The sequence below is a fragment of the Alosa sapidissima genome, chromosome 15, assembly GCF_018492685.1.
Source record: "Alosa sapidissima isolate fAloSap1 chromosome 15, fAloSap1.pri, whole genome shotgun sequence".
Lineage (NCBI taxonomy): Eukaryota > Metazoa > Chordata > Actinopteri > Clupeiformes > Clupeidae > Alosa > Alosa sapidissima.
Genome location: NC_055971.1, coordinates 5,214,471 through 5,228,759, shown reverse-complemented (window position 1 = coordinate 5,228,759; position 14,289 = coordinate 5,214,471). Strand labels below are relative to the sequence as shown.

At 42.4% G+C, this 14,289-nt stretch overlaps 1 protein-coding gene across 1 annotated transcript; it reads right to left on the bottom strand.

Annotated features, from left to right (window-relative positions):
* Positions 1-441: 441 nt before the first annotated feature.
* On the bottom strand, positions 442-2,298 carry LOC121684175. The gene is made up of 2 exons (XM_042064144.1): positions 1,946-2,298; positions 442-1,809 (listed from the first exon to the last, which is right to left on the bottom strand). Exon 2 carries the CDS (start codon positions 1,794-1,796, stop codon positions 687-689), a length of 1,110 nt encoding a protein of 369 aa, XP_041920078.1. The 5' UTR covers positions 1,797-1,809; positions 1,946-2,298; the 3' UTR covers positions 442-686.
* Positions 2,299-14,289: the final 11,991 nt, after the last annotated feature.

The following is a 14,289-nucleotide window of genomic DNA, read 5'->3' as shown; positions in this document are numbered from 1 at the left end:
GCCATCAGTGAACGATACAGGCTCTAGAAGAGCAGACGGAAGTGTGGACCCCAATCCTGGGTGGCAAGTGGCTGGAACCAGCTTCATGGACCCTGCTGGCACTTGGATCGCTGGTCCTGGCTGCACCCGTACAGAACCCACTTTGCCACTCTCCAAGGCACGTTCAAGATGTTGACATTCAGACAGGGCTTGCTGCCACACCCTGCCAGCCTGCCGGACATCAGGGGATCGAAATAAGGCGCTGCCATGGTCGACAAACAATTCTTGATAGCACTTGCTGATAATGTTCATTCCAAGGAGGCCGGGAACAGAATCTTTGCGGGCCTGGGCGTCTGGGTCAGCTGGGTCTTTAATAACGAGGATACCCATTTTAGGCAGGGTTCGGCCAAAAAGATGTACATCTAGTTCTAGATATCCTAAGTATGGTATCTCCAAGCCGTTTGCTGCTTTTAACTTAAGCCAGTTACAAGATTGTAAACCAGTGTGAAAAAGGGGTTGTAACTGCTGCTCGAAAAATTTCTGGGTGACTGTAGTCACCATAGAGCCAGTGTCCAGCAAGCAAGCCACCGCCACACCCCCAATCTTAACCTCTACTACTGGACATTTGCCAATGAGTTGTCGTGTGCCTATTAATGTCAAGCCCAATGACTCCCCACCCAACGTTTGGGCCATAACGTCAGGGGGTACTAGTTTTCCGGCTGCTGCCGAGGGAGAGAGTGGGACTCTATCTCTGCTCTAGGAGCAGCATTTGGAGGTTGACAAAAACGTGCAATATGGCCAGGTTGGTTACATCGCAAACATATGGGCTTGCCATCAGCTTGGAAACGATAACGAGAGCTACGCACAAGTGGCCTACGGATGGACTGGTCAGGTAGCAAAGGGGAATCGAGACGGCGCAAAATGGTGTCTAATTGAGACTGTTGCTTACGGAGACTCTCTTTTAGCTCAGTCAACTCATTGGTAGGCTTAACAGACACTGCGTTGGAGTCAACATCATGCTCTTGGACTACATTGGTACTACAGGAATGTGCACGGGGCCTAGGGTCACTAGAGTGCTCACCCTCCTCTACCCAACGAATAGCTTCACTACGGACATCATAGAAAGTGATAGTTGGGTGGAGCCGTACTTGACGTCGCAGCTCCCGTTTCAACATACTGTCCCCTACATGCTCTATGAACTGATCACGCAATACCACATCAGGATTCGCAAAACAGACCGGATCCCTCCTCTTTACAGCTTCCATCATGTGCATAAGAGCATGGGAGTATTCCCTCAAAGACTCCCCTGCAAGTTGCCGTCGCTGGAAAAACTGCTTCTGTAGACTAATATAGGAGTGGGAGCAACCATAAATACTGGTAAGTATACCAAAGATCTTATCGGGGTCATCTCTATCGGAAGCAGGGCGAAACTTAACCTCGGTCCTGGCCTCACCATCTAACAAATCAAAAATAGTCAAAACCTGTTCGGAAAGTGGCATATGCCGTGAAGATAAGTGGCGGCGGGCCTCCTCCACCCAATCCTCCACCGTTAAAGAATCATGAGACAGTCTCCCAGAGAACCGTGGGCACTTACGCTCACGAGGGATATACACATAGCGTTCTACTACTCCAGTTGGGGCTGGTCTAACGGCCTCATTTACAGGACCAGGCCTAGGGGACTGACCTGGCAAACTATCGGGTGTTGGCGGAACTGACCTTTGGGCGACCTCTTCCCTAAGTTTTGTGTTGTCTGCCTGCAATTGCTGCACAAGCTCAGTCAGGGTTCTAAGTTGAGCTGCCATCTCCTCATTGTCCATCCTTACACTTAGTCTGCAATAAGGATGAGAGGGAACAAACAAACAAACGAGGGAAAAAAAAAAAAAAAAAAGTATAAAAAAAAAAAAAAATATATATATATATATATATATATATATACACACACAGAAAGGACAGCAGTCACAATTACGAAGCACTATGCAGGCGCCAACGCTCCAGCAATGGTGTTGACGACGGGAATTAGAAGTTCCTTCGGCCCGGCCTTCTTGCTTCCAGGAATGGGACGAACACACTCTTCAACCACTGTTTTCCCCAAACAGCTAACTAGCAACTATGGTAAAAGATGTTCACTCACACAACACCAAAGATCAAAACAAACAGAAAAAAAAATAATTTAACAGCCTCTTCATGAACCCTGCTCGCAGCGCCAAATGTGACAGGGCCCTCAGGTTTATCCAACTAAATGGATGAGGACAGAGGCAGTAGTATAAACAATGTTATATTTATTATTTCTTTTCTTCGTTTAAAATGGATGGCAGGGGTGTACAGTAGGTAAATCCGATAAAAACAAAATCAGAATACACAATACGAAATAATCAAAGAAAACAAAAATGTAATACACATAATCATAAATGAAATGCCCAGTGGATTGGTGGCTGCTACACGGCCTAAATTAACACAGGTACAGTAACCCTCGGACGGCTGCCCAGCCCCAAAAGTGATCTATGGCCATACACACACACAAACACAAGTGTAACACTCAAGCTTTCTAAATACAACCCACACGAGTATAAATAGGTGTTCAGTACACGCTCAACCACTAGAATGTGCCCTCACCGCAAACTAGGGGAAGGCGGCAGTCCTAGAGTACCTTAACTGTGTGACCTAATAGACCTAGCAGGCCATACTAGCAAACAGGGGGAAGGAGGGGCATTCAATAAAGGAAACAATACAAGACAAAACAAAAACAAGACAACCACGCTATTCAGCGCCAGTGGAGTGCTACCGATACAGCTACAATGAATAGCAGAAGCTATAATGAACTAATACTACCTGGGACATAGACCCCTATGGCCCAAGAGTAACAGTCTACTGTGTGGAGAAACTAGGTTGGGAGTCACAAAGAACTCAATATGAACTAATACCACCTGGGGCATAGATAGACCCCTATGCCCCAGGAGTAACAGTCTCCCGTGTGGATAAGCTAAGTCAGGGGTTACAAGAACCCATTAAAAACTAATACTGCCGGGGGGAAGAATAAGTCTCAATAGCCTCGGAGTAACAGTCTGAAATCGCTAACTAGCTGCTAATATGAGCTCAGGGATGGCAACAGCACTACACCTGGTCGTGTAACAGACCCTGGCAAACAGTGTAAATGCACCAGTGTATCACACTCAGACAAGCATACAACACAAAGAAAATAAACCAACACAAACAAGCATACTGTACAACCAACTTTGACGTGCTGTTAGGTTAACACTGACTAATACCAAAAGAAACCCTAATGGGGGAAAACAGTGGTCAAACTGTAATAGACAGCCAGCTGTGATCTACAACAGAGAGAAACGTTTAACACCCTGGTCCATGGTTATGTCGCATTTCATAACAATACACAACAGTTTTTATGAAGTTTAATTGTTCATAAGTCAAACGACATGTAAAAAAAGAAAACATTGTACCAGATACATATTTAAAATAGGACCGTTGCACTGTTAGAACAATAAACAATGCCTACCTCGGCCTTTTCCACAATGCGAGCTAGCCCAGGGCAACAGGAGCAGAGGAGGGAGTAGTCACAGGGAAACAGGAGTAGGGAGGAGATGACAGTCTATAGCAAGATGAGCCAAACGTTACGACACTACAACCACCTGCCCCGTGTTCAAACTACGTGGCTAAACACAAACTCTCACTTTATGCTATTACCTACATGTCAGACAAATGTTCGTGGTCTACAGCAGTGGCAACAACTCACATTAAAAGTGTAAGGAGTACATGAAACATTCCACCTACCCAGACCACAGCGAGGGAGTTGTTCGCAACCAAAACCCAGCATGAAGTGCGCGGTTTGTACCGACCAGCGACAAGCAACTTGCGTACCAAACAATTTGGGAGAGCTTCTTTTGTGTTTGTCGGGAAGGAAGTTACGTACCCATGACCCCCGGCCCGCACGCCCAGGTGATTGCAATTAGTCGTGATCCTGACCTGATCACAGACAGATGAACTACGAGAGGCATCTCATGAAGTGAGTACAGCAACTACTGGAAATGCAGAGAATGTAACCCAGCAGTCTAATATCACTGCTAATAGAGCAGATGAATGCATCGACCTCACAAAGGGAAATGTGAGTACAGAGCCTTGGCACAGGCAAGGTGCCAGACCAAAAAACAAAAAACGTAATACAAGAACTGTAATTACCTCAACACCAGTAAATTCAGATGTTAACTTCAGGCCTCGTATCAGAAATACAGACAGATCAGCAAGCTACTACAGGGCTTGTGGTCCTAAGGGAAGCCCACAGCCCCTAACACTATGGAACAGATTTGAATGCCTCCGGGACGTGAGAGAGGAATTTTCCAGGGAACAGACCCAAAGCAGGCAGCGATCAAACCACAACAAAAGAAAGATGGGCACAGACAAGAAGCAGCACTCGACCCCTATTCATCCCACAACCCTCGTTCTAGGCGACTTTGCTGTGAGACATATAAATGGGGAAAGGATGATTGTATGTTGTTTCCCAAATGCTTCAGTGTCTGACACAAAAAACAAGCTTGCAGAACTGGTGTCAAAATATGCAACTATCAAGCGCATCATTGTGCATGTTGGAGCAAATGACATCTACAGAGAACAGCTGTATGTCAAAGAAGATTTCAAGGAACTTTTCTCTGCCCTATATGAGCTTGGAATACAAATTTTCATCAGTGGCCCACTCCCAGCAGAGGGAAGCTTTGTATTTTCCAGACTATTCAGTTTAAACACCTGGCTCGCAAAAACATGCTTTTCAGTTGGGATGAATTTTATTGACAATTTTAACCTTTTTTGGAATCGCAGGGAATACTTCAGACCAAATAGCACAGAGCTGAGTTGGACTGGGGCCAAGATCTTAACCGAATACTATCACCTCTCTCTCCTGCACCCAACATTTTTTCTGCCAACCTTGAGCCAAGCCTCTGATAAGCGCTCAGTGGCCATACAGACAGAACAAGCGGATGACATCAACAACTCAGCTAAACCAAAACACTCTGCACAGGCTGAAACAGAGATATGCCCAACCTCCCCTGCTGTGGGGCCCTCTGATAACCACCCGCTAGCCTCCACTGAAATGCAGACCTTGGAGAAACATAAACAACCAGCTCAACAATGCCAAGCCATGTCCACTGGACAAGATAAGATGGGTGCTGCTAAAATGACTCAAAGTCAATCACTGGCGTCAAACTCCCTGGAATCTCAGCAAACAAATGGATGTGATGAGCATGAGGAGATAGCACCTATCAAAGCTGCTGAGAGGATATCAGAAAGGAAGGGTCATGTTGTAACACCAGTACCAATACCCCTCCCCACCTCCGTCGTCTCCTTGTCACCACAAAGACACAACAACATGAAATACACTACTGGAATACATGCTGAAAGCGGAGCATCTGCAACAAACTTCCCAGAACCTCAGCAGGCAGATGGAGACTCTGGATCAATTTTCAACCCCAACCTCCTTGATTTCCCATCACCACCCACACCCAATCACGTCCCCACCCAATCAAACTCCCCAGGCCACACAGACCCCCCTAATCTCCCATCCCCATCCCCACCCCTTCATCCCACCACCCACTCAAACTCCACAGGATCCCCTGAATACCCATCACCATCCCCACCCAAGCACATGATGTTCCCTGCAAGAATGGAGAGACTGCTACCAGTAGCCATGCAGAGTTTTACTAGCCCAAGATCATTAGCACCAAAGAAGCGAAGGGCACCTCCACCCCCTCGCCCTCCCCGTTTAGAAGGATCTCTTAAGCAGCAGCAACCTCTTAGTTCATTTTCTCAGCCGGCATATAGCATGGAATGTGCAGTGGAAAATACAGATGGCAGCAGCAGGGGACAATTATATGATGACTGTATTGCATGATATTCTCAGGGTCCCTGCAATATAAATGGTACTGACAGTAGTTTTGAGAACATGCCGGGACCCAGTAAGCCCATGACATTCTCTATTCCTGTATTGACAAGAAATAGAACACAAATGCATCGAGCTTATAGGGTAAACCAGTCCAATCTCCTACCCGTACCACATCAACCTCATATTTCCCCAACACTTAAACTAACAAAACTAGCACTCCTAAATATCAGATCTCTTTCAAACAAATCATTCTTAATTCATGATCTAATTTGCACACACAACCTTGATTTTTTACTTTTAACTGAGACATGGTTAGATCAAGCAAACAGTGCTGCTACTCTCATCGAATCAGCTCCCCCAAACTACAGTTTTTTGAGTGCTACCAGAGCAAATAAAAGAGGTGGGGGGATAGCCACAATTTTCAAGACGTCTTTTCAGTGCAATCAGTCGTCATTCGGTGACTTTACTTCATTTGAATATCTGTGTGCATGCATTAAGTCTTCTCCACAGATTTTATTACTGACAATTTACAGGCCTCCAAAACATTCAGCTAAAGTTTTTCTTGAAGAGCTAGGTGAACTGCTATCAGTTGTTTGCATAGAGTATGACTGTCTTATTATATCAGGGGATCTAAACTTGCATGTGGATAATCCTGAAAACAATTATGCCAAGGAATTCATTGCACTAATCGATACTTTCTCCCTAACACAGCATGTACAGGGGCCAACACACTCTCTCGGCCATACCCTCGACCTTGTTATCACAAAGGGTCTCGATGTCTCTACAGCTGTTAAAGACCTGGCCTTATCTGATCATTTTTGCGTGTTCTTTGATGTGTCTATGTCCCCACACACTCAAAACACAGCTATGATGGTAAAAAGGAGAATCATAAATGATCAGACAAGTGCTCTCTTTGAGCAAGCACTTTCACTAAAGTCAAGTCAACTGTCAGACTCTGAAGACTTATTTGATCACTTTAATGCAAAAATGGCAAACATTATGGATGACATTGCTCCATTACAATTCAAGAAAGTTAAGGACAAACAGAAAGCACCATGGAGGCAAAATCCAGCAGTTAAACTTCTAAAAAGAGAGTGTAGGAAGACTGAAAGAAAATGGCGTAAATACAAACTTCAGATCCACTATGAAATCCATAAAGAGATGCTCCGCACATATAACTCTGAAATATGCAAAGCAAGACAGTCTTTCTTTTCTAACATTATCAATAGAAGTTCAAATAACACTCGTATTCTATTTTTAACTGTTGATAAGTTAACAAATCCCCCCTCACAATTAGCGCCTGAACTTCTCTCAACTAATAAATGCAATGAGTTTTCATCTTTTTTTAAAGGTAAAATTGACAAAATCAGACTCAACATATCTGCTCAATTACAAATTCAACAACCTGAACTTCCAGCAACAAACAGAGGGAAACTAAACTTGATGTCAGAGTTCAGCTTGATAGACTACGAAACACTTGAAAAAACGGTACAGAATCTCAGCCCTTCCACATGTGTCTTAGACACTCTGCCTACCAATTTCTTCAAAACTGTTTTTCACCTCATAGCGGCGGATGTCCTTCAAATTGTAAATGTATCATTGCTGTCTGGCACTTTTCCTAAGTCACTGAAAACAGCTGTTGTAAAGCCACTTCTCAAGAAGAATAACCTGGATGCCTCCATGCTAAACAATTACAGGCCCATATCCAATCTACCTTTTATTGGCAAAATTATTGAAAAAGTAGTCTTTAATCAATTAACCACCTTCCTAACATCAAATGGGTATTTTGATTACTTTCAGTCTGGTTTTCGGGCAAATCACAGCACTGAAACAGCTCTCATTAAAGTTTCCAATGACATACGCCTCAACACAGATTCAGGTAAAACATCAGTCCTAGTGCTACTGGACCTTAGTGCAGCATTTGACACTGTTGATCACAATATTTTACTACACAGACTAGAACACTGGGTTGGATTTACAGGCATAGTTATCAGCTGGCTAAAATCATATCTACAAGAAAGGAGCTTCTTTGTTGCCATCGGAAACTGTACCTCAACACCAACGTCCTTGACCTGTGGTGTTCCCCAGGGGTCGATCTTGGGGCCACTATTATTCAACCTCTATATGCTCCCACTTGGACAAATCATTCAAAATAATTTGATTTCATATCATAGCTATGCAGATGACACACAAATTTACTTAGCTCTATCACCAAACAACTATGGTCCTCTTGAATCTATGTGTCAGTGTATAGAACAAATCAACACCTGGATGTCTCAAAATTTTCTTCAGCTGAACAAAGAAAAAACTGAAGTAATTATATTTGGTAAAAATGAGGAAAGACTTAGGGTTGCCACTCTCCTTGACACAAAAGGGTTGAAGGCAAAGGATACTGTTAAAAACCTTGGTGTATTAATTGACAGTGATCTAAATTTCAACAGCCACATGAAAGCGATAACTAAATCAGCTTTTTACCACCTCAAAAATATTGTCAAACTCAGAGGGCTGATGTCAAAACATGACTTAGAAAAACTCATTCATGCATTTATCTCCAGCAGGGTTGATTACTGCAATGGACTGTTCACAGGCCTTCCTAAAAAGACTATTAAACAGCTTCAGGTGATACAAAATGCAGCAGCTAGGACTCTAACAAAAACTAAAAGAACTGACCACATTACTCCAATTCTTAAGTCCTTGCACTGGCTTCCAGTAAGTCACAGAATTGACTTTAAAGCACTATTGCTTGTTTATAAATCAGTAAATGGAGCAGGACCTAAATACTTGTCAGACATGCTTCAGCAGTACACACCTTCTCGTCCTCTCAGGTCCCAGGTGAAAAACCTGCTAGTAAAACCTACAGTTAGAACTAAACATGGTGAAGCAGCTTTTAGCTGCTATGCGGCTCAGCTGTGGAACCAACTTTCGGATGACATTAAAAAGGCCCCAACTGTAGCCAGTTTTAAATCTAGACTTAAGACCAAACTGTTCTCAGACGCTTTCTGCTAACTGTGCCGAGTTACAAATTCTGAATCTGCCTCGATAATTATTCTACTTTGTCTTTTATTACTTTTTTTACTACTTTTGCCTTTGTTTTTGCTTACTAATTATTCTTTATTTTTAAATGATTTTACCTTGTGTTTTATGTTTTCCTTTTATTATGATCTTTACCTTTTAACTATTCTTTGACTATATTGCCCTTCTATGCTTTTATTTGTTATTATCGTTTGGTTTTGTTTATGTAAAGCACATTGAATGACCTCTGTGTATGAAATGTGCTATATAAATAAACTTGACTTGACTTGACTTGACTTTAATCGCCCCTATCTTCAGTTAAGATGTTCAGAACTGCACCAAATTTTATGTGTATGATTGACCTGGCATTCTCTGGGGGTCTGGGGGTATGCCAAGTTTCGTAGAATTTTCATCCATGGGGGGGGCTAAAAAAAATTAGGTTATGTGTACATTTAGTGACTGTACACTCATTGACCTGTAAATGGCGGTGCACACATATAAACATGCACACACACAGGCACCCACATACTATCGGTATTAGAACGGCCGATACATAATTACAAATTCAATAGGATCAAAAGAAAGCCAAAATATTCATCATCATCATCATGGCTGCATTTTCAGTATTGGCGATAAGTAGTCGTTTGTCCACTAGATGGCGCATCGTTGCAGTGAGACGTAATTTTTTTGGAAGTTAAAAGTGGGTTGAAAAAATAATGGACACTTCCTACAAGGACTGTAATTTACCGCAGCGAACATCTAATAAGGACAGGACGATGTTCACATGAAGTGTAAGTGAGGATGAAGTGAGGATGTTTATCGGACATGCTTGGTTTTCACTGCAGGTACATTAATCTTGTAATATCAATAAGGACCTAGGTAATGTTACCGTTAGCATTGGTTGAGTGATGGAGGCCCATTTGATTGATTGCATTTGTAGAAAACTATAAATGCGGTTATACCAAGCAAATTGATAGCAGCACTGTTTGTATCTTTCGACTGTCATTTATTGCACGTGCTACAAAATCATTCTGTGCAATGGAAGATTTACCAACGTTACACCGGTCTGATACAGTTTTGCCTATACATGCATGAGACTGAGACGCCTGTTTATTTTGTTTTAAGTGCATGCAGGGTGTGAGAGGGGAATCGATGTGCTTTGATTCCAGCTTGGTAGTTGTAGTCTGTGAAATTAAAAAGCATGTGTGTGTGAAGTATCCAAACAATGACACCTTCATTTCATTATGGCTGCTTTAGCAACACACCTTAAGCTACTGTGTAGTGGGTCCCATTTAGAAGTGGCTACTTCATTCGCGCTTTCCTTGACTCATGGAACTGCGTGAATGTTATTACAACTTTTCGCCACGATATGGCAGTTTAAGTCCGCTTGATACTGTAAGTCGTAAGCCATTGGTTTCCAAAGGAGATTTTATTTGTGTCGCCAGCATAGCCTATTGACAATTTATGTTGTAAATAGGCCTACCTTATAATCCTACCTGTAGCTTAGGGAAGCTAACAGCTTTCTATTAGGATCTAGTTTGTAAGTTACAGTTTTGTCATAACTCCCTAATGCATTTTTGCATTTAGAATAGCCAGAGCGTGTATATCTCAATCTGAAAATTAAACAATATCGGGTGCCTATGGACTAGGCTGGGTGAACCCAGCCTGATCTGCCCGCTATTTATTTATTATTTCTTAAAGGATTGAGCTTGGTCTGATGAAAGCCAGACTAGCCATGGACCTCAGTTACACAATGCAAGGGAACATGAATCAGCCTATATTTGCACGAACAATAACGGACAAAAGCTCTTCAACTTTGGCCCGTTAAAATGTGTATGAACAGTCTAGCGACGCATTTCATCAAGGCCCATTTGGACATGTCAGTTATTTGCACCACTGGTTAGATGTAAAACAGCATTTCGTTTCAGACTACTGTTACTTAATTTGTGCATTAACAATAACGTTTCAGACTACTGTTACTTAATTTGTGCATTGACAATAAAGTATTACATGAACTAAAGATGACTAAAATCTTATGTAGAAGAAGAAATATTCACAAAAAATACCCATACCACAGTTTGGGAATCCCTGTGTTAGGTGGTTTCTAAGCTAAAAAAGTTTTTGTCACATACAGCAAACATCTCACCATGCCTGTCCCCTGAATACACTGTAAAAAACGCAGTCTCTGTGCACAGCCTAGGCACCAAAAACGGCAACAAAAACAGCCTAGTCCAATCTGGACCAGCCTGGACCATAAAACATTGTTCCAGCCAATCACCGACAAGACGGGCGTTCAGGAGAGTTTCAGTTGCACGGAAGGGAGGGGGAGAGAGGGGCAAGCTAGCTCTCTGTGTTGTTTGTACGTCAACAGAAGTGACGTTATCCAACATCGGTTAGAGCACCTTTAATTTACACACAGGCCCTAGCCTTCTTACTCATCTCCCAAAGTTATCCATCAGAATTTTTAGCTGGATTTGGTAGCCCAATATAACTAGTAACTCTTTAATACTACTGCTACTGGAGGCTGACTGCTACTTATACCATTTGCCTATCCTTTACATCCCGGTCATGGTGTGTCCTACCCTTCGCAGCTATGTAGGCTAACTCATTGTGTTTTAATTATGACCGCCGCGCAGCGAAGCGGCGGTCATATAGGTTTAGTCAGATTTTTTTTTTTTTTTTTTTTTCGCATGCCCAAATTTCCGTCAATGAGTCCCAGGACACTGAAAGACCGGGGTACACGAAACTTGGTGGGCATGTAACCCCACATGGATAGCATGGAACCATCGTTTTTCGTTTTGATCTGTAACCCCCCCGCTTGACTGGACCCCCCGAAAGGAGGGTAGGGCAGACACAGTTTTCTGTGAATATCTCGAAAACCGTGGGGTTTAGGAGGACCATTTATTTTTTCTATGTTGATCTCAAGGGGCCATGTCAACCCATTCCATAACCACTCATTTCATGTATAGCGCCACCTAGTTAAACACAAAAAAGTAAAAATGAGGTGTTGTAATTGAAGGTATCTGTGACCTAACATAGTCAAAACTGCACGAAATTGGAAGTGTATGATCATTATGACACCCTCTGTATGCACGCCAAGTTTTGTGGAATTCCGTTCATGGGGGGCCACACAATAAATTAATTTATGTTACTATACACCAACTGGCCTGTAGGTGGCCGGAGACAGTTTTCTGTGAATATCTCAAGAACCGTAGGGCCTAGGAGGTCCATCTTTTTTATGTATGTTGGTCTTAAGGGGGCATGTCAACCCATCCCATTACCACTTATTTCATGTATAGCGCCACCTAGTTAAAAATTAAAAAGCAAAAAATGTGGTGTTTTCATCACAATATCTCTGGCTGACAAGGTCAAAACTGCACGAAATTAAAAGTGTAGGATCATTATGACACCCTCCGAATGCATGCCAAGTTTTGTGTACTTTCGTTCATGGGGGGCCTTACAATAAAATAATTTATGTGTACATATAGTGACCGTACACCAACAAGGATTCCCGGGACACTGAAAGACCGGGGTACACGAAACTTGGTGGGCATGTACCCCCACATGGATAGCATGGAACCGTCATTTTTCGTTTTTGATCTGTAGCCCCCCCGCTGGACTGGACCCCCCGAAAGGAGGGTAGGGCAGACACAGTTCTCTGTGAATATCTTGAGAACTGTAGGGCCTAGGATGACCATTTTTTTCCGTATGTTTGCCTCCAGGGGTCATGTTAACCCATTTCATGTGCACACATGTGCACAAACAGATACACACACACACACACATACATTCACAGTAATGTCACAGGCACAAACACAAGCACGCACGCACACACACACACACACTCTCTCACACACACACACACACACACACATAACATAAACATAACACAAACAATCAAGAATTTCTCAGAATTATAAACAGGCAAGATGGAGGTGGGGTTGTATAAAATGTGAAATCTATGAACTAATCATGTTTTGGTACTTGTTGTCTAGCAGATACCAGTGAGAATTGAGTGTGGATAATGCAATTTAGTGAGACAGTTAGAATCATATAGGGAGGGAAAGTAATCTCATCGCCACCTAGTGGTTGCGTTCCTAGAGTTTAGCGGAGTGGATGGGATTTTTTTTTTAGAAAAAATATATCTCGGTGCACATTGGGATCTTAATTTAATGCCTTCCATATGTTAGGCACTGGGGTCACCTCTATTGCTTCTAGTGGTCATACCTTATTTTTAGGATCAGTTGAATTGTTTTGAGTTTTTGTCGTAACATGGTGATAACAAACTACAGTTGCGTGTGACGTCACATGTTTGGGTGCTTAATCTGTAACTGATCAATACGGCGATTTGCTTAACTGTCTTAACATGTTTTTGTAATAACAGAACGTGATGTAAACCTTCTACTCACATGAAGAGCTAGCAGTAAGTGTTAAGTGTCAATGCTAGCCAGGCTAATAAACAAACCATGCTACCGTGAGTAACGTCGAAGGGTAAAGTCACGTGACTTCTTTTGTAGTCCGTTTATGAAACAAAAGGAGCAATTTCGATTTTTTTAAATAAGGCAAAATAGGGTCTGACATTTTCACAGTTAGAAGAGTATTACTGTATAGACACTGAAAAATATTTTGGTGGATAACATCGCTGATTTGGCTTCAAAATATTTTTAAAAAAATTGGTCTATGGGACTTAACATTGGAGCTGCTCTTCGATAGGAATGCAACCGCTTGGGGCGCTGGTTTTCACTTTCCCTCCCTATAGGCCTTTCAGCGTGATTTCTTTTTGTGGAAAAAATGTGCTGGACTGGGCGGCGGTCATATTTTGTACCGCTCTGCGGTACATCTAGTATTAGCTACTGTTAATGTTAAATCTACACAAATACAGACTCATAAAAACATAGTTCTGTATTCACTGGGTAGGAACTGCTGAACAGAAACAAAACAAACTTTTACAACGAACTACAATTAGCATACCAGCAGCTGGTAGGTAACGTTAGCAGACTTGGAAACTAATTAAATATGCGTCGTGGCTAACGTTTGTCAACTAGCTGCTAGCTAACACAGTCAAAGTAGTCTCTTCACAACACGTAACTTACGATAATAATCATGCCAAACAACATCGTATTAAATCATTCAGGGTAGCCTCATATTATAGCCATGTAACTTACTGGGTGGTTCTTGGTGGTAACATTAACTTGGATTCACTAATTGAATAATGTGTTAACATTAGCTAGCTAACGTTAGCACTGCTGAACTTATGTTTGTCAGCCTAATGTTAGGCTAATGGTAATGTTGTTATCAAGCTCATCTGACAGAAACGCACGTTTTGTAGGCTATTACCGGTATTATGTTTAAAACAACTCCATAATATTAGGTGGTCATGGTTTCCGAGTGTGTTGCACTAATAATTTGTCTCC

What these genes read in the sequence shown, in the direction of transcription:
- LOC121684175 (XM_042064144.1), bottom strand. Translation starts at nt 1,796, where the DNA reads ATGGACAATGAGGAGATGGCAGCTCAACTTAGAACCCTGACTGAGCTT.